The sequence below is a fragment of the Hyla sarda genome, chromosome 4 (genome assembly GCF_029499605.1).
Source record: "Hyla sarda isolate aHylSar1 chromosome 4, aHylSar1.hap1, whole genome shotgun sequence".
Classification (NCBI taxonomy): domain Eukaryota; kingdom Metazoa; phylum Chordata; class Amphibia; order Anura; family Hylidae; genus Hyla; species Hyla sarda.
In genome coordinates, this window is record NC_079192.1 from 378722068 (window position 1) to 378749560 (window position 27493).

General features: G+C 44.4%; 1 protein-coding gene and 1 non-coding gene across 11 annotated transcripts in view; both read left to right on the forward strand.

Annotated features, from left to right (window-relative positions):
• LOC130267319 (zona pellucida sperm-binding protein 4-like) overlaps window positions 1–25106 on the forward strand; it is a 63737-nt gene extending 38631 nt beyond the window's left edge. For 7 of the 10 annotated variants that reach the window (XM_056516883.1, XM_056516876.1, XM_056516879.1 and 4 more), the window contains 11 exons: window positions 7716–7837; window positions 10045–10150; window positions 10770–10922; window positions 11285–11475; window positions 11897–11994; window positions 12070–12197; window positions 16883–17072; window positions 17145–17295; window positions 22321–22399; window positions 24649–24765; window positions 24958–25106. In XM_056516883.1, coding sequence (XP_056372858.1) covers window positions 10057–10150; window positions 10770–10922; window positions 11285–11475; window positions 11897–11994; window positions 12070–12197; window positions 16883–17072; window positions 17145–17295; window positions 22321–22399; window positions 24649–24765; window positions 24958–25094 — 1338 coding nt within the window. In that variant the 5' untranslated portion in view covers window positions 7716–7837; window positions 10045–10056 and the 3' untranslated portion in view covers window positions 25095–25106. The other 3 variants (XM_056516878.1, XM_056516875.1, XM_056516884.1) reach the window with 3 other exon arrangements.
• Window positions 20141–20331, forward strand: LOC130267887 (U2 spliceosomal RNA). The gene has a single exon (XR_008843324.1). It is a non-coding gene; the product is annotated as a U2 spliceosomal RNA (small nuclear RNA).
• Window positions 25107–27493: the final 2387 nt, after the last annotated feature.

Here is a 27493-nt window from a genome sequence, read left to right on the forward strand (position 1 = left end):
GCGGCTGTTCTTTTTTATGTGGGCAGGGCATTTTGCAAAGGGGTCTCCCCTTCTAGGCTGGGTCGACGGCTGTCGGTCCTTGCCTTTTGGTTTAAAGCGAAGGGGCTTCCGGAAGCTACGAAATGCTTTCTGGTTCGGCAGGCTGTTAAGGTTTTCGGGAAAGGGGTCGTTCACAGGGATACCAGAAAGCCGGTATCTTTTTCGTTGTTGGTAGAATTGGGGCGGCGTTTGGATGGGGTGGGTACTTCCCGTTATCAGGTCATTTTATTTAGGTTGGCTTTCGCCCTGGCGTTTTTTGGGGCGTTTCGGATTTCGGAGCTGGTGGCTCCCAGTAAATATCTGTTGGGGGGGACTTCTTTTCGCGGACGTCCGGATTGTGGATGGGGTTTCGGAATGCCTGCTGCGCCATTCCAAGACGGACCAGGCGGGTAGGGGCAGAGTGGTGAGGTTGGCCTCGTTGGAGGGGTCGGAGGTGTGCCCGGTGGCTGGCTACCGGGAGTTCTTGTCGGTGCTGTTTATGAACATGCTGCATTATGTGCGCTCTTCCCAGGGGAGAGCACAAAAAATGTACTAACCCATATTTCTTGCTTTTCTTTTCTTCTCATTTCAGATGCGTGAATGCGGAGGACTATGTCAGATTCGGTGGACTGCGACGATGACCAGCATTTTTTTAAATTTCAATAAAATGGTTAACAAGGGCTGTGGGGGGAGTGTTTTAAAAAAAAAATTTTCAGTGTGTCCGTGTTTTTTTATAATTGAATTTTCAGGGTTAGTAGTGGACGCCGTCTTATAGACGGAATCCATTACTAAGCCGAGCTAGCGCTAACCCCCAATTATTACCTCGGTACCCACCGCCACAGGGGTGCCGGGAAGAGCTGATACCAACAGGCCCGGAGCATCAAAAATGGCGCTTTTGGGCCTAGGCGGTAACAGGCTGGCGTTATTTAGGCTGGGGAGGGCCAGTAAAAATGGTCCTCGCCCACCCTGGTAACGTCAGGCTGTTGCTGCTTTTTTTTTTTTTTTTTTTAATTATTATAAATAAAAAAAACGTGTGTGGTTCCCTAATTTTTTCAGTATCAGCCAGATGCCAACCAAGCAGCAACAGTCTGATGTTACCAGGGTGGGCGAGGACCATTGTTACTGGCCTACCCAGCCTAAATAACGCCAGCCTGTTACCGCCTAGGCCCAGGAGCGCCATTTTTAATGCTCCAGGCCTGTTGGTGGCTCTACCCGGCACCCCTGTGGCGGTGGGTATTGGGGCAATAATTGGAGGTTAGCGCTAGCTGTTTTGGGGGCAAACGCTAAGCCCCGGCCTAGTAATAGATTCTGTCTACAAGACGCCATTCACTACTAAGCCTGAAAATTCAATTATAAAAAACACAACACATTGGAAAAAAAAATTTATAAAAAAAAACACTCCCCCACAGCCCTCGTTAACCCTTTTATTGACATTTAAAAAAACCGCTGTTCATCGTCGCAATCCACCAAATCTGACATAGCCCTCTGCATTCATGTATCGAAATTTCAAAGAAAAAAAACAACAAAAAGTTTAGTACAGTTTTTTGTTTCCAAACACCAGCAAAAACGCTAGAAAAAAAATGCAAGAAAAACTGACAAAACGCAGGAAAAAGCTGGGACAGTTTTTCTGGCGTTTTTTCTGTTGGACAAAAAATATCAATGGAATCCGACCTCAAAGCAATAGAGCAAAATCCCTACATCCACTTTTCCTGTGAGGTGTAGATCAGGTGTACAAATAGAACTGTGTGTAAATTTAGAACTTTGCACAAAATTTATCATGTGCCTTGCACAAGTATGGTAAATTTGGTGCAACACATTTAGACCAACCAAAGTGATCTAAAAAAGACGTCTACCTACACCAACATTAATACATGTCCCCCTAAGTGACTATTTTTGGCTATTGAAGTGAGTGGGGTTGGCTGCTTCTGTTAAGGGTACAAACAAACTACATTTCTGCCACCGTTAATCGTATCTGTCGGCATACTGCCGAAAACAGGACGCCAATGTATACTGTTAATTTGAGCAGCGGACCCCATTCGCTTTATAGCTGAACAGAATCACTCTAGTGACTCCGTTCGGTATGTATGCGCTATTTTAAACAGACCCATGGCGGAGAGTATTGCACCCTTAAAAGGGTGCATAGGTCCTAGAAGTGAATGCGGCCCTCTGCTCCCATTAACAGTATACGTTGACATCCTATATTCAGTGGGATGCTGATGGATATGACCTACCCTTAGTATAGTATGAACCTACCCTAATGGACTGTGGCGGAGATTTATCAAAACCTGTGTAGGGGAAAAAGTGGTGCAGTTGCCTATAGCAACCAATCAGATTGCTTCTTTCATTTTTAAGAGGCCTTTTTAAAAATGAAAGAAGCAATATGATTGGTTGCTATGGGAAACTGTGTCACTCTTCCCCAACACAGGTTTTGATAAATATCCCCCTGTATAGCTAGGCTAAGAAGGGGTTAAGCCACTCCACGCTGATTGATGATAGAATTCACCAGTGACCCTTAATGATACACCTCACACCTGACATCTCCCGTCCTATCACAGAGCGGCTCTGGTATCATTCACAAGGTATAAAGCTCCAGGCTATAGCAGACTGAGGTATAGGGGGCTGCTGACAAGATGGGATTCTTTGGAGCAGGTTTGGGGATTGCACTGGTCCTTTGGACCTATTGGCTGGGATCTGTAGTGTGTGCAGTACAGGACTACTGGGATGATCCTTCCCATCTGCATTGTGGATCTGAAGTGATGGAGTTTTCTCTCCCTTCTTTGCTGGAGGATGCAGCCTTTGCTTTGACCATCATTGGTGAGTGCTACAATATATTAGCAAGTGAAGCCTAAAACCCTCTAAGGAAATATTATAAAATATGACTTAATGTCCTAGACTTTTGATCTCCACCTGTGGTGATTGGGCTATAGGGACTTTGTGGCAGCTGAATAGCTATAGTGTCAGTGGTGTCTCCTGACATTGGTTTATCAGACATGTAGCTAAAGTCTTTACTCATCTATCCTGGCATAAAGCAGTGTGGTGCATGTCCTACCAGCAATGCCTCTTAAATTACAACTGAATCTCACAGGTACCCCCTAAAAGGGCCTTGTCTGGTAGCAATCCCTCTAAAATGTGTACCACAAGTTTAAGGTCTCTTCACATGTGCAGGATTTTCTGCTGCAGAGTTAAATGTAAACTGACTGATCACAGCTGAAATCCTGTGTGCCTAGATCCTAAAGGTGATCTCCTGTTTAGTAAAGGCTGTTCAGGGGCACTCTGCCCCTAGACATCCTATCCCCTGCCCAAAAATGATACGGGATAAGATGTCTGCAGGGGTCCTGTTGCTGGGACCCCCTGTGATCTTGGCAGCACCACACCCCCTGAGCATTGTAATGTCTCCTCTCATAGACTTGCATTGAGGGGTGTGGCCATGTCATGACCACTCAAGCATTCAGAATGAATTTTTTCCAATGCTGGGGTAGTGGAGTATTATCTTTTTCTTTTCAGGAGGCCATTCTGCCTCAAACTCTGCAGTGTGCAGCAGAATCCCACTGCCAGCAATGGGACTCTACTGCACTAGAATTTATAAACTGAATTTCATTTGGAAATTCTGTAGTGTGAACTCGGCTACAAAGTTTAATCCCACTGCTTAAAGGGGTACTCCAGCCCTAAGACATCTTATCCCCCTATCCAAAGGATAGGGGATAAGAGGTCTGATCGTGGAGGTCCTGCCACTGGGGACCCCCATTATCTTGCATGCAGCCTCGGAGTCTGCTGTGTCAAGACAATAGGGCTGGAGTATCGTGACATCATAACTCTGCCCCTGTGTGACATCACACCCCACCCCCGCAATGCAAGTCTATGGGAGGTGGTGTGATGGCATCCCATAGACTTGCATTGCGGAGGTGGGGCATGATGTCATGATACTCCGGCCCCGTAGTAGTGACCCGGCAGACTCTGCGGCTGCATGCAGCTCCCAAAGGTGGGTGCTGCATGCGAGATGGTGGGGGACCCATGCAATCAGACATCTTATCCCCCTATCCTCTGGATTGGGGAGAAGATGTCTTAGGGTTGGAGTACCCCTTTAAATCTAGTGCCAAAATTCATCTGACACTGAGGAAAGTCCATTGATCACAAGTTTTGGTGCTAGTCTTAGACAAGTATGCAATCCCACTGCCTAACTGTATCTTGCCACCAGGCATCCTGACAGTGATGCTCTATAACTAAAATTAAGTAGTGACATTGTGGTGTCCCGGTACCGCATCCTATACGATACCTGTATATGGGTCCCCATAGCCAGTCCCTAGGATGTCAGAGTCCTTATTTAGTCCACCCCTTGTTACCTCTCATCTAGATAATAGTTATCTTAGTTTACTCAGGATTTATATAAAGATAATTGTACAAATGTATATGTGGTTAATTACCTGTACGGAGCGTAACAGGACCTGCGCGTCTTGTGAATAGGTAAATTATGTTTTTTTTTTTTTTTTTTTTTTGCTTAACCTGTTGGATGAAGGGCATATGCATACACCTGTGGGAATCTCGTTCCCCGCCGTGCCGCGCCAGGACTGGGGTGACTGCTGATATCTATCAGCAGGCACTCTGTGCAAATGCCCGGGGGTCATTAGTACTAATGACCCCCGGGCATTTGCACGGAGTGCCTGCTGATAGATATCAGCAGTCACCCCAGTCCTGGCGCGGCGGGGACCGAAATTCTAATGGGTGTATGGATACGCCCTTCATCCAACAGGTGAAGCAAAAAACACCCATAGAGTTTACCTAATCACAAGATGTGCAGGTCCTGTTACGCTCCATACAGGTAATTAACCACTTAAATACATTTGTACAATTATATTTATATAAATCCTGAGTAAACTAAGATAAGTATTATCTAGATGAGAGGTAACAAGGGGTGGACTAAATAAGGACCCAGACATCCTAGGGGCTGGCTATGGGGACCTATTTACAGGTACTGGGACACCACAATGTCGCTACTTGATTTTAGTTATAGAGCATCACTGTCAGGATGGCTGGTGGCAAGATAGTTGGGCAGTGGGATTGCACACTTGTCTAAGACTAGCACCAAAACTTGTGATCAATGGACTTTCCTCAGGGTACATTCACACGGGCAGGTTTACAGTAAGTTTCCTGCTTTAAGTTTGGTCTGCGGCAAATTTTTCGCCGCAGCTCAAACTCCTAGCGGGAAACTTACCGTAACACGCCAGTGCAAATGTACCCTAAAAACGCTACACTACACTAACACATAATAAAGAGTAAAACACAACATACACCCCCTTACACTGTCCCCCCAATAAAAATGAAAACGTACTGTACAGCAGTGTTTCCAAAACGGAGCCTCCAGCTGTTGCAAAACAACTCCCAGCATTTCTGGACAGCCATTGACCTTCCAGGCATGCTAGGAGTTAAGCAACAGCTGGAGGCACCCTGTTTGGGAATCACTGGTGTAGAATACCCCTATGCAATCCCTAATTTAGTCCTCAAATGCGCATGGCGCTCTCACTTCAAAGCCCTGTCGTATTTCTGTAACCGGGAGAAATTGCACTACAAATTTTGCGGGGGCTTTTTCTCCCTTTACCCCTTATGAAAAGGAAAGTCGTGGGTTACACCAGCATGTTGGGGTGAAAAAAAAAAAAAATTTTAATAAGTGCTACCCCATACTTATTTTCACAAGCGTTAAAAGGAGAAAAGCCCCCCAAAATTAGTAACACAATTTCTGCTGAGTACAGAAATGCCCCATATGTGGGTGTAAAACGCTCTGCAGATGCACAACAAGGCTCAGGAGTGAGGGCGCACCATGTACATTTGAGGCCTAAATTGGTGATTTGCACAGGGGTGGCTGATTTTACAGTGGTTCTGACATAAACGCAAAAACATAAATACACACATGTGACCCCATTTTGGAAACTACACCCCCATGGAACATAACAAGGGGTATAGTAAGCCTGAACACCCCACAGGTGTTTGATGATTTTTCATTAAATTTGGATGGGAAAATGAAGAAAAAATGTTTTCACTAAAATGCTGGTGTTACACTAAATTTTTAATTTTCACAAGGGAAAATAGAGGAAATGGGGTTACAAATTTTGGAGTCTTTCCTGAGTAAGAACATATCCCATATGTGGATGTAAAGTGCTCGGTGGGCGCACTACAATGCTTAGAAGAGAAGGAGCGCCATTAGTATTTTGAAGAGAAAATGTGTCCGGAATTGAAGGCCACATGAGTTAACAAAGCCCTCATAGTGCCAGAACAATGGACCCCCCCACATGTGACCCCATTTTGGAAACTACACCCCTCATGTAATGTAATTAGGGGTACAGTGAGCATTTACGCCCCACATGTGTCTGACAGATCTTTGGAACAGTGGACATGAAAAATACAAATTTTCATTTTCACAGACCACTGTTCTAAAAATCTGTCAAACACCAGTGGGGTGTAAATACTCACTGCACCCCTTATTAAATTCTGTGAGGGGTGTAGTTTCCAAAATTGGGTCACATGTGGGGTCCACTGTTCTGGCACCACAGGGGGCTTTGTAAACACACATGGTCCCTGACTACCATTCCAAACAAATTCTTTCCAAAAGCTCAATGGTGCTCCTTCTCTTCTGAGCATTGTATTTCGCCTGCAGAGCATTTTACATCCTAACATGGGGTATTTCCATACTCAGAAGAGATGGGGTTACAAATTTTGGGGCATTCTTTTTTTTTTTTTATTTACACATGAGAAGGATCTGCGCTGTTATCAGTGAGTTTAGGCCTGAGCCTTGTGGCAACGGCTGATCGTTACCAAACCATGAGTGTATCAATCCCTAAGCACTCAAAGATCTCCGGACCGTATCAATCCCCTAAATCCAGACAGATCTTCGCAATTAAACCTAAATCTAGAGACATATGAAACAAGTCAAGGTCCACAACAACTGCCAGTCACTGAAGTGTATAGAGACTGTTACTATTCATTGGATGTATCGCAAGCCTTTAAAGTTTAACTATCTTGTGGACCTCAGTCATTGTTCATATGCACCTGTTGTTACTGGGAAGGGCGGCGCTAGGCCGGAGAATTATCTCGGCATACTAGCCCTCAGCCTGGCGTCAAACTATAGGGTTAACCTTAACCCCTGATATACTGAAGCAATACCCTGACTGCATTACCCCTACCACAACATATATTGCAGTCTGGCTCTATCCTTAGACTTTTTTTTTTTTCCTGTAATGTGTGGATTCCTAATGGCCCAACGCAAATAAACAGGCATGCTGCAGAAAGTTACAGCAAATCAGACTACTCCCTTAGAACAATGCTCTCCAACTGTTGTATCACTAACTCGGCATACTATGAGTTGTAGACTTTGCCACCGGTTGGTCATCACTGCCAGCTTATAAACATACACCAGTTGTACGATGGCCACTAGGTGGTGTGCTTGTAATCGGAATAAACATGGAAACTTTAATTTGTCTAGGAAAATGTTACTAAATAAACCTCTAATGTTGAATTTTGGTTCCAGGTTTTTCTAGATACTAATTTTTACTGCTATAAACACTGACATGCCATGCAAATCCTGCAGCAAATGTTAGGGGGTCATAGGTCACAAGGGGTTCTGTAAGGCCTAACACTTAAAATTGTAGTCTGTTGCTGTGAATGTCATCCTTGGGGTCAATAACTGTAAGATATCTGACTACTTGTAGACAAGGATGGAAAGTCTCACTACCTTCACAATGACTCCTCTTGTGGAACCTGGATTGGACAGAAATCTGACAGCTCAGTGGTGATTGGTTCTTCCTTTGATGGCTGCTATGTGCGCAAGGAGGTAAGTCATGATGGGATCTAGAATCTGACAGACTGGACTCCCTGATCATTGGGGAGCAACATCTGAGTAGGATCAGTCACCCCTGCTAAGGCATTCCCTAAGCATCACTTGTTTACACATCTTAATATTGTACAGTACCTTAACTTGGTCACTGCTATTCACTCTGGTAAATTTTTGCAATATGATGGTAGCATTAACTATGGCTAGTGAAGTATATGGAAGTGGTGGCCCAGTACAGAAATGACCCTTAAGTACAATCAATGGTCCTTTTCAGGTGGATTCAGTCCTAGTCCTCTGGCCACACTCCTCAGGACTCTGTGATTGTTCCTACAAATGGTTAATGTATTTAGATGAATATACATCTTAGTCCTGTTAAGGTGTGTGTGTGTGTCCAGATAATTTGAAGATGACCTATAGGACCCCCCAGTCCTCCTCCTATATAAACTAAGGAGTTGGCTAGCTCTCTTGAGTTCCAGTCTTATCTGAGTACAGAACAGTCAAGACCTGAGTGTCTGGTGTCCTGAAGAGACCCAAAGCCTAACCACGCTTCCACCTACCGAGTGCCCCACAGGTAAATGTCAAAGCCTGGTAATCTATCACAGGGGTGAAGTCTAGTCAGTCCTAGTTAACTCTGCTAAAGTCAACTTGGGTCTGCAAGTCCCAGCAAGCCCTAAAGTCTCGTCACTGGTCATCTCCTTGGGCCTAACTGAGCTGTAAAGACAATTCAATCTGTCTACCTCAGTAAAGCTGCCATTGTTCTGTAACTTTGCATTGGAGTGATTAGTTGCCCTGCCCCTAACCTAGGAACCAGCAGCCATACCTCTGGGGTAGAGAACCATGCCCTGGCATCATGAATACAAAGGTTAATGCCAACTGCCCCTAGGGTAATACCTGCCCTTAATCAAACCCTCACCACATAAGGCCCTTTGGATGTTGTATAGCACTTTAAAATTAGGAATATGCAAAAGAAAAAAGCCCGACAGAGGGCACTACCTTCTGCCATTACCCAAGGTGATGCTTAGTGAAGGAATAGGCTAAGAGCTCAACACCTTTAGGATCCAGCAGCCACCGATGGGATGGGTCACATATACAAAGAATAATCCGCACTCCTCTAGAAGTGTTTTCTCTGAGCACTTGCTGGTAATGCCATAGGATTGATCATGACTGATGGAATCATAAATGAAAGCTCTAAGACAGTGTATTGGGAGATGTCCATGTAACTTCAGTGCTTTGCCCTCCACTACACTGACATGACAAAGGGACATGAGCATCTCCCAAAACACTCTCAAACAAGTAGAGCATTTATTTAGAATTCTGACCATTGTGATCATCAATCCTACAGAATTATCAGTGAGCTACCAGAGACAATACATAATAGGGATTGACTTTTTTTTAAATTTATTTATTTATTTTTTTGGACTGATCTGTGGCCTTTCAGACCGATAGCCGTTAACCAGAATATCGGTATAAGTTATCGGCTTTGTCTCTCCCCGGGCCCGAAGCGGCTGCAGATCATTGATTTAAAGCGGGCGCTTTAAATCAATGAACTGCAGCGGCTTTTGTGGGGCCAGTGACTGCCGCCGCCCACTTCTCTCCCCCCTGCCTGTCCTTAGTCAAACCAATGCTGCTGCCCCATTGCCTCCCCCATCTCCGATTTTATAATTGCCTGTGCCCGGGGTCCAGGCTACTTCTAGCTCAAGCAGAGTCCTGAGCTGTCACTGTGCCCACTGATGGTGACATCTCATTGAGGACATAACTCATCATTGCGTTGCAGGAGCCAGAAGTAGTGCGGACCCCGGGAACAGGTAATTATAAAACCGGGGATGGGGGAGGCAATGGGGCAGCGGCAGTCTCTGGCAGGGGGGCATAATCGTCAAGGTAATTGCCGATAACGTCCAAAATCATGAATATCAGCCAAACCAATAATCAGTCGATCCCTAATACATAATAAAGATAAACTTGGTTGCCTATAGCAACTAATCAGAACTTGACATTACTGTTAAACTCTGGTTGCTATTGGTAACTTAATATTCACATATCTACATCTGTTTAGGAAGGTGCCGGTACCACAACATAAACCCTTCCTTGTTCCTTCATAGTGTAATGGCAGGACACAGTTGCATGAGATGGTGTGACACTAACTCCATACACAACCTACTTGTGGTGTATCGGGGTTCTGCCATTTAAAAATAAACTTGTGTTTGCAGAATGGAAATTACATGGTGACTGTCACTCTAGAAGAAATTCTACATACTGGAAAACCCCAATATCACAAGAAGGATCTGATGTGCCCTATTCTTCCTGCTCTCCCAGGTAATCCTTACAGATAAGTCAATGACTACGTCATTATTCATTTTTTTTATATATATATATATATATATATAATTTTTTTTTTTTTTTTTTTCCCTACCTGGCAGAAAACTTGGTGCTTTGTGCTTCAGACTTAGGAAAAAGGTTTCCCTGCTACTAATATGTTGGCATCAGTAGTAACTTGAGACCTAAATAAGCCCAGAAAAGAGCAAAAGATACTTAACCAACCAAAAGTCTTAAAGGGGTTAGTCCGACAAAAAATAACTCCTATATCCACTGGATAGGGTTTAGTTCCCTGTAGATGGGGGACAAGTTGTCTGGCAGACTATGCCTTTAAGGTCACCTTACCCCTAGGTGCTAAGACCCCTTCATGGTGTCCCATAGGTGCTGTAAATGTCTGGAGGTGTTGCTTTCTTTAGAACGTAGACTCCCTCCCCCCCCCCCCCCCCCCCCCACCCCATTGCAATGGGACAGGTTGCAGTACATCTGGAAGTCTCCTGTAAAGTAAAACCTACATGCATTTTGTGACTGGCTAAGATCAAACATAATAGTAAATGCAGGCTACTAGGGCCTTAATGTTGAATCAATAATTTAATACTGTTGTCTTCTAAATCTTCTATAGCTATGGATGCTCCTAGTGCAAGTGAGTGCGCTTCAGTTCAGCAAGCTGACCGTCTGCAGTGTGCCAATGACTCTGTATCCAGAGAGATCTGTGAAGGCCTTGGATGCTGCTTCTCTCAGGATGTTGCCCTGCGCTGCTTCTATGGAAAGAAATGTAAGGCTTCTATAAAGCTACTGGAACTAGTGTAGCAGAGTGATGCATGACAACCATGGCTACGGTTCACCTTATGTGGCCTGCAGGTAGAACAGTATACTAGAACAAGGAACAAGCTGCACACTGCTTCTAGAAAGTAAGGCCAGTGTTCACTACTCAGCTGTTGGAATACATAACTTTATTAATGTCACCTCTGAAGAATTAACCATCCTTGGGTCCTAAAGCTGGTGATACTTCTGCATAAACTTGCTCAGTAGTGCCCAGAACTTGGTTATCTGGGTACAAGCCACCAGTGATCATGAACACTCGTAGAGGGGTAGTAATGTGTCGCTGCCTTAACAATTTGTCTTCCCTGTACATAGTGACTGCCTATTGCTCTGCTGAGAACACCATGGTGGTTGCCATCTCAAAAGACCTGGCTGTACCATCCCTACTCCTGGACTCTGTACGTGTAGTGGATGTAGATTCCAACTCCTGCCCCAACCTGAGGGTAGCAACAACTGCATCATTCATTGGGTACCAGATCCCGCTGTCCTGTGGGAGTCCCCAACAGGTAACTGAAAACAATCCATAAATGTCTGCAAGATGAGCCTGCATTTGAGTCTAAGGCTCTGTTCACATGCTGCAATGTTCACAGAATGTCCATGCAAACACTCTGGACACTGCTGGGACTGCACAGGAATGCTCTGTCCCATAGAACATGTTCGTTCTTTGTGTGGACAGGGAAAATGGAATTTCTGTGTCAGAAACATCTGGGGCAGAAATTGCACCATGTCCACATCAGCAGAATCCCATTGAATTCATCAGGACTCTGCTCCGAAATCACTGCCAGATTGTAATGCATAGAAATGTGAACATGGCCTCAGGCTTCTACCAGCTTTGCTCTGTCTGCAATGAATTGAATGCACACTGCAATCTAACTTGGTCTTGCAGACTTAATTTAGTAAGGTTGTCTGACTGGTCTGGCTTCACAGGTGGCTGACATCTCTATAGTGTACAAACACACATTTGAGGCAACCCAAAATATAAGGACTTGGCCAATGGGATCCATCACTAGAGACAGTACAATAAGGTAAGGGGAGAATTCCAGAGTGATGGCGACACTACTAGCACTGGTCAGATTACTAACATGCTCATCTTAATGCAGGGTGACTGTACGCTGCAGCTACTCCAATTCTGGTATTACCCCTCTGCAAGTAGAAGTTCTGACCCTTCCTCCACCTCTCCCTGTATCTACATCTGGACCTCTGCTCCTGGAGATGAGAATAGCCCGAGGTAACTTGGTTTGAACTGGTTGATCAAAAGTACAAATTCTGTACAGCTTTGATACATTGTAGGATTCAGCATAAGAATCTGTGATAAAATCTAAAGCAGATGCTGTTGAGAATGTAGTGGTTTAGGATGTTTGTAAAGATGTAAAGGTAAAAAAATATGGCCTAGCTTAATGTCCAGACTACAGTAAGGATCTCACATCAGGGGCCATGGGGAAATGCATTAAATGTTATCCAGGAAACTTATTATTTTTTTACATATCAACTGGCTCTAGAAAGTTAAAGATTTATAAATTACTTCTATTAAATATTAATCCTTTCAGTACTTATGAGCTGCTGAAGTTGAGTTGTTCTTTTGTCTAAGTGCTCTCTGACACATCTCAGGAAAAGCCCAGTTTAGAAGCAAATCCCCATAGCAAACCTCTACTACTGTGTAGTAGCAGAGATGTCAGCAGAGAGCACTGTTGCCAGACAGAAATCAACTCTACTTCAGCAGCTGATAATTATTGAAAGGATTAAGATTTTTTAAATAGAATGATTGGGGGGGGGGGGGGGTCCTGGAATAACCCTTTAAGACTCCACTTACTCTTGTGGCAAACTGGGACATGACACAGGTCTCTGGTTTATCCAGAGGACTAATAAAAAGATCCAGTGTAAACTTAGCAATGCCCTTGTACAACTTAAACTTGTAAACTTTATAAATGCTTAAGAGCAGGAATTTGGGTTAGGGTCAATCTTGTTGCAGACTGGATTGGTGATAAATAAAGCCTAAATGTAGGAGGTAATCCTGATATTGGCAGTACCTTGGCTCACTATCTTCAGCCTCATCAGAACAATTCATGTTAACAGAGGGACTGACCTATTCCAGCTTTGGAAGCAAAACTGAACTGTTAAAGGGGTATAAAAATGTGAAATGCAGAAAAAGCACTTTAACCCCTTAAGGACCAGGCCATTTTACACCTTAGGACCAGAGCGTTTTTTGCACATCTGACCACTGTCACTTTAAACATTAATAACTCTGGAATGCTTTTAGTTATCAATCTGATTCCAAGATTTTTTTCGTGACATATTCTACTTTAACATAGTGGTAAAATTTTGTGGTAACTTGCATCCTTTCTTGGTGAAAAATCCCAAAATTTGATGAAAAATGAGAACTTTGCGTTTTTCTAACTTTGAAGCTTTCTGCTTGTAAGGAAAATGGATATTCAAAATTTTTTTTTATTCACAACTACAATATGTCTACTTTATGTTTGCATCATAAAATTGACGTGTTTTTACTTTTGGAAGACACCAGAGGGCTTCAAAGTTCAGCAGCACTTTCCCAATTTTTCACAAAATTTTGAACCTCACTTTTTTTCAGAGACCAGTTCAGGTTTGAAGTGGATTTGAAGGGTCTTCATATTAGAAATACCCCATTATAAAAATTGCACCCCCCGAAGTATTCAAAATGACAATCAGTAAGTGTGTTAACCCTTTAGGTGTTTCACAGGAATAGCAGCAAAGTGAAGGAGAAAATTCACAATCTTTATTTTTTACACTCGCATGTTCTTGTAAACCCAATTTTTGAATTTTTACAAGGGGTAAAAGGAGAAAATGTATTTTTGTAGTCCAATTTCTCTCGAGTAAGCACATACCTCATATGTCTATGGAAAGTGTTCGGCGGGCGCAGTAGAGGGCTCAGAAGCGAAGGAGCGACAAGGGGATTTTGGAGAGTACGTTTTTCAGAAATGGTTTTTGGGGGGCATGTTGCATTTAGGAAGCCCCTATGGTGCCAGAACAGCAAAAAAAAACACATGGCATACCATTTTGGAAACTAGACCCCTTGAGGAACATAACAAGGAATAAAGTGAGCCTTAATACCCCACACGGGTTTCACGACTTTTGCATATGTAAAAAAATATATTTTTTTTCACTAAAATGTGTTTTCCCCCCAATTTCACATTTTTGTAAGGGTTAATAGCAGAAAATACCCCCAAAATTTGGAACCCCATCTCTTCTGAGTATAGAGGTACCCCATAAATGGACCTGAAGTGCACTACAGGTGAACTACAATGCTCAGAAGAGAAGGAGCACCATTGAGCTTTTGGAAAGAGAATTTGTTTGGAATGGTAGTCAGGGGCCATGTGCATTTACAAAGCTCCCCGTGGTGCCAGAACAGTGGACCCCCCCCACATGTGAACCCATTTTGGAAACTACACCCCTCACAGAATTTAATAAGGGGTGCTGTGAGCATTTACACCCCACTGGCGTTTGACAGATCTTTGGAACAGTGGGCTGTGCAAATGGAAAATCACATTTTTCATTTTCACGGATCACTGTTCCAAAAATCTCAGACACCTGTGGGGCGTAAATGCTCACTGCGCCCCTTATTACATTACATGAGGGGTGTAGTTTCCAAAATGGGGTCACATATGGGGGGTCCATTGTTCTGTTACCATGGGGACTTTGTAAACACAAGTGGCCTTCAATTCCGGACAAATTTTCTCTTCAAAATCCCAATGGTGCTCCTTCTCTTCTGAGCATTGTAGTGTACCCATAGAGCACTTTACATCCACATATGTGGTATGCTCTTACTCAGAAGAAATTGGGTTACAAATTTTGGGGGGCTTTTTTTATTTTCCCTTGTGAAAATGGAAAATTTAGGGTGACACCAGCATTTTCCCATCCAACTTTAATGAAAATTTGTCAAACACCTGTGGGGTGTTCAGGCTCACTATACCCCTTGTTACATTCTGTGAGGGGTGTCGTTTCCAAAATGGGGTCACATGTGGGTATTTGTGTTTATGTCAGAACCACTGTAAAATCAGCCACCCCTGTGCAAATCACCAATTTAGGCCTCAAATGTGCATGGTGCACTCTCACTCCTGAGCCTTGTTGTGCGTCCGCAGAGCACTTTACGCCCACATATGGGGTATCTCCGTACTCAGGAGAAATTGCATTGCAAATTTTGGGTCTTTTTTTTCCTTTTACCTCCCGTGAAAATAAAAAGTAAAGGACAACACCAGCCTGTTAGTGCAAAAAAAAATTTTTTTTTTGCACTAACAGGCTGGTGTAGACCCCAACTTTTCTTTTTCATAAGGGGTAAAAGGAAAAAAGCCCCCAAAATTAGTAACGCAGTTTCTCCCGAGTACGGAGATACCCCATATGTGGCACTAAACTGTTACCTTGAAATACGACAGGGCTCCGAAGTGAGAGAGCGCCATGCGCATTTGAGGACTAAATTAGGGATTGCATAGGGGTATTCTACGCCAGTGATTCCCAAACAGGGTGCCTCCAGCTGTTGCAAAACTCCCAGCATGCCTGGACAGTCAGTGGCTGTCCGGAAATGCTGGGAGTTGTTGTGTTGCAACAGCTGGAGGCTCTGTTTTGGAAACACTGCCGTACAATACGTTTATTTTTTATTAGGGGGACAGTGTATGTATTTTACGCTTATGTGGTAGTGTTTTTAGGGTACATTCACACTGGCGGGTTTACAGTGAATTTACCGCTAGGAGTTTGCGCTGCGGTGAAAAATTTGCCACAGCCCAAACTTGAAGCAGAAAACTTACTGTAAACCTGCCAGTGTGAATGTACCCTGTACGTTCACATGGGGGGGGCAAACCTCCAGCTGTTTCAAAACTACAACTCCCAGCATGTACTGACAGACCGTGCATGCTGGGAGTTGTACTTTTGCAACAGCTGGAGGCACACTGGTTGGAAAACCTTCAGTTAGGTTCTGTTACCTAACTCAGTATTTTCCAACCAGTGTGTCTCCAGCTGTTGCAAAACTTAAACTCCCAGCATGTACTGATCGCCAAAAGGCATGCTGGGAGATGTAGTTATGCAACAGCTGGAGGGATCGCAACTACAACTCCCAGCATGCAGACAGCTGTTTGCTTTTTAGGTTTGCTGGGAGTTGCAGTTTTGCAACATCTGGAGGGCTATAGTTTAGAGACCACTATAATGGTCTCAGACTGTAGCCCTCCAGATGTTGCTATGTAACTCACCGGCTTCCGTTGGATCCCCGGTTCTCTTCTTCCACCGATGGGTAAGTGGATATTCGGCACCGGTCCCTGTCGGTTTCCCCGTCCTGTCCCACCTATTGTGGGAGGGCAGGACGGGGAAACCGAAAGTAAAACCCTCCACCCCCGATCTGCTATTGGTGGTCGCGTCTAGACCACCAATAGCAGAGATAGGAGGGGTGGCACCCCTGCCACCTCACTCCTATCGCTGTAGGGGGATCGTGGGTGTCTAGGACACCCGCGATCCCCCTTCTATTCCGGGTCACCATAGACCCGTATGACCCGGAATCTGCGCAAATCGCATGTGTGAATTCACTTGCGATTATTGCCGACATGGGGGGTCTAATGACCCCCCCCCTGAGCATTTGCGCAGGGGGGCCTGCTGATATCAGCAGTCACCCGGCACAATCCCCGCCCGGCGGGGACCAAAATTCCCATGGGCGTACAGGTACGCCCTTGGTCCTTAAGTACCAGGGAGCAAAGGCGTACCTGTACGCCCTTGGTCCTTAAGGGGTTCAAATCCACAGGGCAGCTTTTAGAAGTACTTATATTTATACAGACTCTGGGCTGTAGTTTCCTTCCAATCTGCAGATATTAGTAGTGTGCAGCTGTAGTAGCCGCTACTTTATAAAGCTCTTCCATAGTCAGTTGGATTAGTGTTACAGAAACTGATGTCCATGTCTTACAGATGGGCAGTATACCACATACTATGCAGATCAAGATTATCCTATTGAGAGAATATTAAGGGATCCTGTAGATGTTGAAGTTCGGATTCTGCAGAGGACTGACCCCAGCATAATCCTGGTCTTAAACAACTGTTGGGCCACCAATTCTCCTGTGCCTACTGATGCTCCCCAATGGCCCATCTTATTAAACAGGTGAGGACTGACTTATAGAATGTCTTGTTCATGGTAGCCAAGGTATAACTATATATTGTGTTCACGTTTCAGCTGCCCTTTTGAAGGAGACAACTATCTTACCCAGCTGGTTCCTGTTGGCCCTTCCACACAGGCCGTGCCTTTCCCAACACACTACAAGCGCTTCATTGTTAGCACCTTCACCTTTGTGGATTCTAGCACCCAGACTGCTCTTAATGGATTGGTAAGCTTCTTCTATGTAACCTTTAGACTTGTGTTTTTTTTTTTTGTTTTTAACCCCTTAAGGACCCAGCTCATTTTCACCTTAAGGACGAAGCCCTTTTTTCGCAAATCTGACCACTGTCACTTTATGCACTAATCAGATGCTTTTACCGATTATTCTGATTCAAAGATTTATCTTTTCGTGACATATTCTACTTTGTTAGTGGTAAATTTTCATGGTTACTTCCTTTCTTGGTGAAAAATCCCCAAATTTCATGAAAATTTAGCATTTTTCTAACTTCTAAACTCTCTGCTTGTAAGGAAATTTTGATATTCCAAATTTTATATTCATGAATACAATGTCTACTTTATGTTGACATCATAAAATTGACATTTGTTGTGTTTGAAAAAATTAGAGGGCAATCTTTAAAATTTTCATGAAAATTGCAAAATCTGAAGGGACAGATGTTACAGAACAACTCCCAGCATGCCTGGGCAGTCTAGGCATTCTGAGTTGTAGTTTGGCAACATCTGGAGGGCTACCATTTGGGCACCACTGTAATAGTGGTCTCCAAACTGTGACCCTCCAGATGTTGCAAAACTACAACTCCCAGCATGCCCACAGCCTCTGGCTGTCTGGACATGCTGGGAGTTGCAGGTTGGCAAACACTAGAAGGGCAGCAGTAAATATCGCTTTACTGCTACCTTTCTTTCCCTCCCACCGTTACTTCCCTATCTGCACCACTGATCTCCGCTGTCTCCACCTATGATCAGCGGTCCCCACAGCATCGTCTGCACAGGTAAGGCCGCCATCTTCTTCCCCACCCCTGTTCTGCCAGACATCCAGACTAATGGCAGGGTATAGGATATTGCAGTGCTGTAACCTTGCTCCTATCCCTCAGGATGATCAGGGCTGTCACTGACAGCTCCGATCAGACCTTTTTTCCGGGTGATCGGGTCACCAGAGAACAGACTAGCCCAGAATAGGAGAAAATCGGTGTCTGAATTGACATGCAATTTTTCTCCAATCGCCAAATGATTTCAGCAGGCACCCTGGTCCAGTCCCAAACCAGCTAGCGGCAGGGACCAGAATTCCCACGGGCATATCCATACGCCCCACATACTTAAGTACTCAGGATGCAGGGCATATGCATATGCCCTACATCCTGAACAGGTTAAAAAAAAAAACTAAAATAAAGTTTAAACAGTCTGTTGGCATACCCTCCCCTCCGCTACCAGCACGCCATGCCACATGAGCCGTAGTACATAACTGTAATTATGAGCAATTGAGGGAAGGGAGGCCCACCCAGAACTACAATACATAAAGAACAGACACTACCATGCGCACACGCATCCAAGCATACCCTAGGAGCTCCCTGGTTCCCCCTAGTCACTATGACTGAGAGGCTCCCTGAACTGGAGGATCAGTAGAAATCTAGCAACAACCAGCCCAGACCTTGTCAAATTTCTTCACACTTCCTACTAAAATATAGGGCATGGTACAGAGGGGACATGTTAACTAGGGCAATCCACTGGGCCAGAGGGGGTAGGACTCATCCTTCCATGCCATCACTAACTTTACAGGCACAAAAGGAAACATCAAAACACGCCTATAAGAGCCTGTTTCCAACCCATTAACTCAACATATCTCAGGTATTAAAACAAAGGAGAATTCTAAGTGATCTGACAAGAACGTCGCAACATCCCTCCAAGGGCGCAACAGAGGAAAGTCCAAACCGCATGTAAGGTGCCCCTCACTCCCACACCTAAAACAGATATACTCCAGTTAGACTACATTGGATGGGGGTCTCTGGGTTGGATAATACAAACTGAGAATAAACCTGGATTGAATAAGCATATCCCAGGCACTAACTACTGTAGAATACATTTTGACACCCTCCTTCCACATATCCTCAGACTGGGAATATCCTCCACCCACTTCAACTCCGCCATAGCAAATGGATCCAGACCCACCAACTGCAGTAAGGCATAACTGAGTGAGGCTTCGCCAGGTACTGACCTGGCGAAGCCTCTCACTCAGTTATGCCTTACTGCAGTTGGTGGGTCTGGATCCATCTGCTATGGCGGAGTTGAAGTGGGTGGAGGATATTCCCAGTCTGAGGTCATGCGGTCTCTGCAGTTTTGGTCCCTGGAGGTCACCCCTATGTTTCATGAGCTAGAATTGCTACTGGGGACCACTGGGTCCCCAGTAGCAATTCTAGCTCATGAAACATAGGGGTAACCTCCAGGGACCAAAACTGCAGAGACCGCATGTCGCAACTGAAGATACCTGAAGTGGGCATCCTGAGGGACATTAAAATGCGCTCTAACCTCAGCAAAGGAAGGGAAGACGGTCCTCTCCAAACAGGTGCATGGCAAATCTGATTCCCTGGGAGCTCCAAAAGCCGGCTGCCTCCAACTCCCATAGGTGGTCCAAATGTGGATTACCAGACAGGGGTGCTCTCGGAGAAACAACCAGCTGAGTGAAATGTCCAGTAGCCACCGACCAAACCACAGCCACTGCCTTAATAGGTGCCGGCAAAGAGCAGGAACATGCCTGTATAACGTGTTAGTCAGTGTCTCATAAGAGGCCAGGAGAGCACCTGCCAAAGCCATGAAGGTATTTGAAAGGTCCAGGTCTATCCACCAGGCCGCATACACCAGCTGCAAAGCTAGAAAATTATGCATATTGACATAAGTACCTGGAGCAGAGCCTGTCCCAACCTTGGAGGTTTATTCTGCCAGTAGAAGAATCTCCAGAGCTCAGTTAAGCTTGACAAAAAACCCTGGGAGGAGTGAAAGAGGTACAAGAACTTGGAGAGCATCTTAAAAAGATTAACCCTGCCAGGCAAGGAGTTCCACGCCTGTTCGGTTCTCGGCCTTTTGGCTAAGATCAAGTGTAGTATCTGTTCTTATCAGTTTTTCATGCCGGTGTACAGTAACGCCGGTATGGGGCTGGTGGGGATGGGTGCTGCATGGAGGGTGCAGATGTACCAGGGCTTTCCGGGGCTGGTTCTGAGGAATCAGCTCGACGGCTGCCCCGATGAGACCTGTTCCCTCCGGGTCTCACCATGAGGCTGAGAGGGTCTAGAGCCGAGGTACTTTTGTGCCTCGGAGTGGTGACCCCGAGGTGCCGAAACTCACTGGGAGAATAGACTCACGGAGTTGAAGCACTGGCACCATAATCTCTTCACCTTGTGGCACTCACCTCTTGATTCCCGGCCTTCTGGCTAGGATCAGAGAAATTTTTATAGATCCGGCCGGATGTCCAGGCAGTATATCTGCACACATTCACTTATTTCTTTTTTTTTTTGTCTCACTGTCACTTTTTGCGTGTTGTGTGTTCACAGGATTTGTCAGGATGCGGTAGCCCTTCTGGGTGTCCCTCCTGGCAGTCTAGGGGAGGTGTGTGTGGCCATTAGGTTCCGCACCTCCCTGCAAACACCCCGGGTACTCCTGCTTTGGCAGGGTACCTACCGTAATCGGCTCTGCGGGCAGATACCTTGGCTAACGCCAAGGGGGATGCCGGGAGCATTTGTGGTCCCCTAGTAGCTTCGGCAAAAAGGGACATTGAACCTGGAACCTCGCAGGTACCTTTTGGTCCGGAGGCGAAGGGTAAGGTTTGTTGGGGGGCCTCTCTCCTATCGGAGAAGGGCTTGCAATAGACCGCATCCTTTGTGCACGTTTTTTTTAGTGTAACACGTTTGCACTTTTTCTTGCACTTTGGGTGAATCGAAAGCACGTTCCTCGGCTTTAGATAAAAAGAGTTCCACGCCTGTAATCAAGTGAAGTTAGTAGGGGATCCTAATTAAGGGCCATAAACTCAGAATAGTTAGACACCTCCTCTGCCAAGTATTTGAAGCGGGACACTGCTTGTAATCCATTAGGAAGGACAGAAGGCAGAACCCACCCCCACTTGGGACAAGGACATTATGGATGATTTAGCCCAATTAACCTGCAAACCCAAAACCTCCAACAGCTGATGTTGGGGCCTCCTTGGATGCTCTATTTTGTCTAAGTACACTAAGGTATTGTCTGCCTATAAAGAAATCTTCTTGGTCAGGGAACCCCCTAGCGATCCCCTTAATAGAAGTAGAGGAGCAAACTGCCGCTGCCAGGTGCTCAACAGCTAAAGCAAACAAAGGCGATAGGGGGCACCCCTGCCCAGTGCCTCTGCCCAACTGGAACAACCCGGGGATCTCCTCCAAATTAGTGCATACATGGGCCCTAGGGAAGTCATACAGCAACCGAACCCATTTCTGAAAAAACGGGTCTGAAGCAGAAGACTCGCATCAGGCACCAAATGTAGTGCCACTCAACAGAATCAAAGGTCTTTTATAGACATCAAGGCTGACCACATAACCAGGGGATCCATCCTCCTCCACTGCAGAAATGTTTAAGCTATAGTCCTTTCACGTTAAAGGGGTTCTCCACTGCCCTGCCTTCCGGAGCTCTGTTTGCAGTGTCCGGAAGTTTATTACTTTGAACGCTGCGTGCGGGCTTCCGTGTTCGAGGCCACCCCCTCGTAACGTCATGCCCCCTCAACGAAAGTCTATGGGAAGGGGGTGCAACCGCTGTCACACCCCCTTCCCATAGACTTTCGTTGAGGGGGGGTGTGACATCACAAGGGGGCAGCCTCAAACATGGAAGCCTGCACACAGCATTCGGAGTAATAAACTTCTGGACACAGCAAGCGGAGCTCCGGAAGGCAGCAGTGGAGAACCCCTTTAACATCATGACCCAGTCTGATCAGGATGAACTACAGAGGAAATGTGCCCTCCCCTAAGCCTGTTCACCAGGACCTTTTGCCTGAATATTGAGATCCACATTAAGGAGGGAAATAGGGTGGTAAGAGTCCAGCAACCTTTAGCCTTGCCTATTGCAGCATTAGTGCAACTTAGTGCTTTACTGCAGACTTGCTATTTAACATACTTGGTGCTTGATCTTCTATACAACAGCATTTGTTCCAAAATGAGCAGTCTGTACAACAACTTCTAGTTTAATGTCTTCAACCTGGTGTTCAATGACTTGTCTTGTCACCCTACAGGTGTACTTCCACTGCAGCGCTTCTGTATGTGTCCCATCTGCCACGGAGTCATGTTCTGTGAACTGCGCCCCAAGGAAAAGTATGTGTTGCTCGCAAATATTCGCAATTCGAATATTCATGAATATAGCACTATATATTCGTAATTACGAATATTCGCTTTTTTTTTTTTTTGTTTTCTTCTTCACAGTGATCACCCCTCTCTGCTTCCAGCTTGTGTGGTGTAAAGAAGGCTGTAATACTACTGTGTGAGACTGGCGTGCAAAAATTCGCATATGCGAAAATTAGCATATGTTTTGTATATGCTAACTTTCACATGTTAATTTTCGCATACATGAATTTTCGCATATGCGAAAATAAAACAAGAATATGCGAATATTTGTCCATATATTCACGAATTCGAATATGGCCTATGCCGCTCAACACTATTGCTGTATTGTTTCTCATAAGGTTAGACACCTGTTGAATCGAGATTCTATCCACATTGTTTACTACTAAAAGTGCAACTTTTTTCTGAATAGTATCTGTTTTTTGAATGTGCTTGGAGTGCATTCACACCATGTTTTGCAATAGGTCCCATATGTCTTCTATGTGAAAATCATATGCATTGACTCTCCATTGAAAATCGTATGCCAAAAGATGCATCAGGTTGTCTGTCTTGCATCCTGTAAGGTTTTGTCAGTTTTTTCCTGTACCCAAAACATAGCCTACCACAGTTTTTGGGCCAGGTGAAAAACTGTATTATATGTGTTAGAATTTTATTTAAAAAAAAATTTCAATGGGAATTGTGTGCATACGGTTCCATCCAGTTTTTGACTTTGCATAGTTTTTTTTTTTTTTTTTCTTGGAATTTCAATCAAACTTTATTCATAATGGAGTGGAAAGTTAAAAACAAATGCATTTTTTATTTTTTCTTAAACAGATGCAACCAGATTTTTTAAACCATATACAGTTTTTAACTGTAGGTTAAAATTTGTACACACATTTTGACAGTTTAATCCAGTTTTGAGGAATCTGTATCATCAAACCTGATACAGAAACTGTATCACAAAAACATGGTGTGAATGCACCCTTGCTCTATCCACTGACTTTTATACTAATGAGCAAATTAGGAACACAGTAGGTACATTCAGTTTTTTGCAATACAGTTCCTGTATACATTTTCAACTTGAAAGCAGTATGGAACTGTGTACAAGATGCAAAATGGATGCATTGTTTGGCCTTTTTTTTTTTTTTTTTTTTTCCCCCCTTACCCTACATGGGTTTTTGGTCCAATATATGGTTTTTCCAATTTTTTTCTAATGGATGCAACTGACATTTTTCAAACCATAAACAGGTTAACATTTGTATACATGTTTTGAGGAATCTGTCAAAAAATAAGGAACTGTATTGTAAAAAAAAACATGGTGTGAATGTGCCCCGACCAATGTAGGAGTCTCAGACTTTTTATTTTTTTTAAATCCACACATCAGCTGAAGTAAAAAAAATGTCAGCCAATCACCATAAAGCAGGTTGACCCACTGCAGATATGACAGATCCTCTGCTAACTGCAATGTACAGTCCATTAGGAATTACAAAGTGGGCCATCACAGCAGGACTTGTATGTACTAGACCAGTTTTCAAACTGCACCATAGATGGCTTCAAAGGGTGATGTGACAGCCCACCTGGCAGTGCTCCTAAAATTATGATCTTGGCCACTGCCTGATGGTCTACATCCAACCACTGAAAGTAGGTGGGCAGGTAAAAAGCAGTGATGGGAGACAGAGGCTAAGACTGCTCCTCCCACTTACTAAGACACTGCTCCCAACATTCTTGCTGGAGGCTATGTAGCAGTCCCTTATCAGATGCTGCCAAACACCACTAATCCTCACACTACATCACCTATGTGCCCAGAACAAGACTCATTTAATGGTCCACAGCCACAAAAAAATTGTCCCACGGTGTCAGGACTTGGTGGGCTCGTCTGGGGTGACTACACCAGGCGGGCATTGCCTAGTAACACGGCTTCAGGATGGATCAGGTCCTGGAGCTGCTGAGCTGGGAGATGTGATCCTACTATTGAACCAGGACTGCACCAAGAGGTAACACGGTCTGTGCTGCCCTGGTAATACTAGAACAGTGCTGGGTCAGTCTGGGAACCACTATACTATGCCCCCTGCCCCATTAGTGCTAAGGGGAAGGGTTAGTAAGACATACTCAGACTTGTTTTGGAGAAAAACCACAAAATATGGAATCTATAACAAAATACAAATAGTAAAGCTCACATACAGTAAGCACAAATGATCGCTCTAAAAGGTGTCTATAGAGTAACACTTCCCTTTCTCCTGCAGGGAGAGCAGCTAAATCATGGGAACCAGAGGATGCACCTACCACAGTCACTTCTCATGGTCCAGTTATGTTTTATTCTGAAGCGATGGAAGCAGATAAGGTTCTTCATGAAGAGGAAGGTAATGTGATATACAGATTAACTAATGTGGATATTGGGATCCATGGTAACTTAATGTCTTGGGTCAAATTGCAAGTTGGCATAGCACCAACTCATTGGATATTACATTAATTGCACTTTGAGATTAATTCTTGTAGGAGCTGAAAATGACACTTGGTTGCATGGTATCCTAAAGTCTAACCCCCTATTACAGGTCCCCTTGGTTCTGATCTTGCCCTGATTTGGCTACAAGGAGCAGCAAGTGTTGGCTTCATCTTGATGGTGTCACTTCTTGGTATCTACTTGTATAGCAGACAAAAGAAATGTGCAGTGTCCAGTGTGAATGCTTAAATAAAGATTTCTTAAGAAGTTGTGTTTATTTTTTTTTCCTCTTTGGGGGGGGGAGGAGCAGGGCTGATCTGTTACTGAAGTTATTACTAAAATTCATTGAGGTAACAATATGCCATAAGGTCCCTGACTGCAGGCAGGTCAATCTCTAGAATGTGTCTGCCTCTAATGTGTTAGAAAGATAAAAAAAGAGAGAAAAAGGAACACAATAGCACCCCTGGTGAAGTACATTAGGCACAGGTAGGGAGATGCTGGTAATAACACTCACCCTGTGGTGTTGCGCTCAGAGCACATCTGGTATTGCATATCATAGAATGGGATCCTGCAGCTTGATTCCCCCCGATCCCAGGCAGCATCTGGTCCAGTAATGGTATAGGTGGCAGAAGAAACAAAAAAACTTATTCCAAGTGCCAGATCCCTTGAGGTAGTCAGTCTTCAGTCAACCCCCTCCTCTCCCCGTCTCTAGACGGAGTGGAGGGGGTTGACCTAAGACTGACTAAGTTATGTTTTTTTTTTCTTCTGCTGCCTAGATCTATTGTGTTAGAGATCCTAAATGGGCAATGACTCACTGGACCAATGACAACTGTAGACCACCTTGTGCTGTATAAAACTCAGTTTGGATCTCCACCTGGAATTCAGGGACAATTGACTGATAATAAATTTAGCATATTTAATGTAAGACTTGCTTAAGTGCACTTCTCAATAAGGGACAATAGCCTTGTAGGGACAAATCTCCTTACACTTGCAGACAGGGATGCAGAAGAGTGCTCTATAGGTGGAGTAGTAGTCACAAATATAAAAGCAGTAAATGTTTATCAAATCCTGTGATACTTCAAGGGCACTTCTGCAGAGTATACGTTTCAAGGAAAATGTTGTGACTGCTTAAATGGGCTAGGCAGTCAGCCAATGGGACAGGTCAGGCTGTACATCGGCATCACTTTGCTGTACAGCTTGACATATTATAGTGCATAGGGTCTCACAGTGCTCTAACCCAAAGATCTTTCCAGTGATTTGGCTCTTAAACACTGCACAACCAGCCACAGAAAATGCTTCAGCAGGTAGGGAAACTACCTACAGACTTGGAAACTAGGCCTCCTACTTACACAGCAGGTGCCAGCAGTACTGATCTACTCATTAGTGGTGGGTGTCAGCTGCAGTTAAGGTGAAATGGTCACTCAACCCCTTACTGTGATTAATGCAATATCAGCCCTTACACCTCTGCTTGGCACAGTTACAGACCAGGTATAATCTTCTAGGGTACCTGTGTTGGCAGGTCATCCTATGGGGCTGTGATATTGTAGGCCATAAAGGGAGGTGTGGCTTGCCAGCTGGACTGACACTCCCTGGGAGATGCAGAACTTGTGAGATGAGGTACTGAAGTGCCATGGACTTGTAACTTTTGACAAAACTCTGACCTTGCATATGGGGGGGTGGGGTTTAACTATTATAGTTTTAATTGACAAAAGCAACATGCACAAAGTTCTCATCAAAACATATGCAGCTGTCTGGAATCAGCTTGGACCAAGACCAGTGCTATGAGGGGTTGTTCTGATATCACTGCTAATTGGACTCAAGGCAGCAGTGAGCCTCTACTGACACACTATTTACTGTGACTAAGTGGCTGCCTTATTTAATGTGTTTCCATAAATTGGCCTACTACTGCCTTACCTAATGAGCCTGTTCTCATGGAAACTGTCTATTGTGGCTGAAAAGCTTACTGCTGCCTTACCTAATGTCTTACTCAATACAGTATGTCAAAATGGACTCGCTTGTTCCTTAATCATGAATCTAAGCAATACAACCCTTCCCTGCACCCAAACGATCTTATTTCCATACTGACAGGAGCTCTGCATTAAGAGTCACAGCTTAAAAGGGAGAAAGTACAGATATGGAAGATCTCTGCACCTTGGCTAACTTTCCTTTTTATACTTTATCATACACCAGTTGTCATTTGCTGTACCACCCCTTCAACACCAAGAAGGTGCAGAGGATAAATGTACACCCTGGCTGCCTGGTACTTGATCCACCTGCATGTACATTTATGCACTGCATCATGTATGATTTATTAAGTGAGCTGTGGTCTTTATAGACATGGGTCCCAGCCATCATGCCGTTAGATGTCATGATCATTGCATCTAAATCATCAGATCACTTGCAGCATGATTGAGGTCTCTTTAGCTGCTCTGCTGCAATCCACTTGTATGGTCTGCCTTCTGGAAGCCTATACAAGCCTGTGAATGGAAAAATGTGATGGCTCTTAAGCAGCGAGGAGCAAAGAGACAGTAGTACACTGCTAGCACAGCTATATATGAAATATTATCTATTTTAGAAATACTGCTATGGTGAAAAAGAGGTTCTTAGCTTATTTGGCCAATACAGCTCTGTGCTGTGGAAATTCTTTT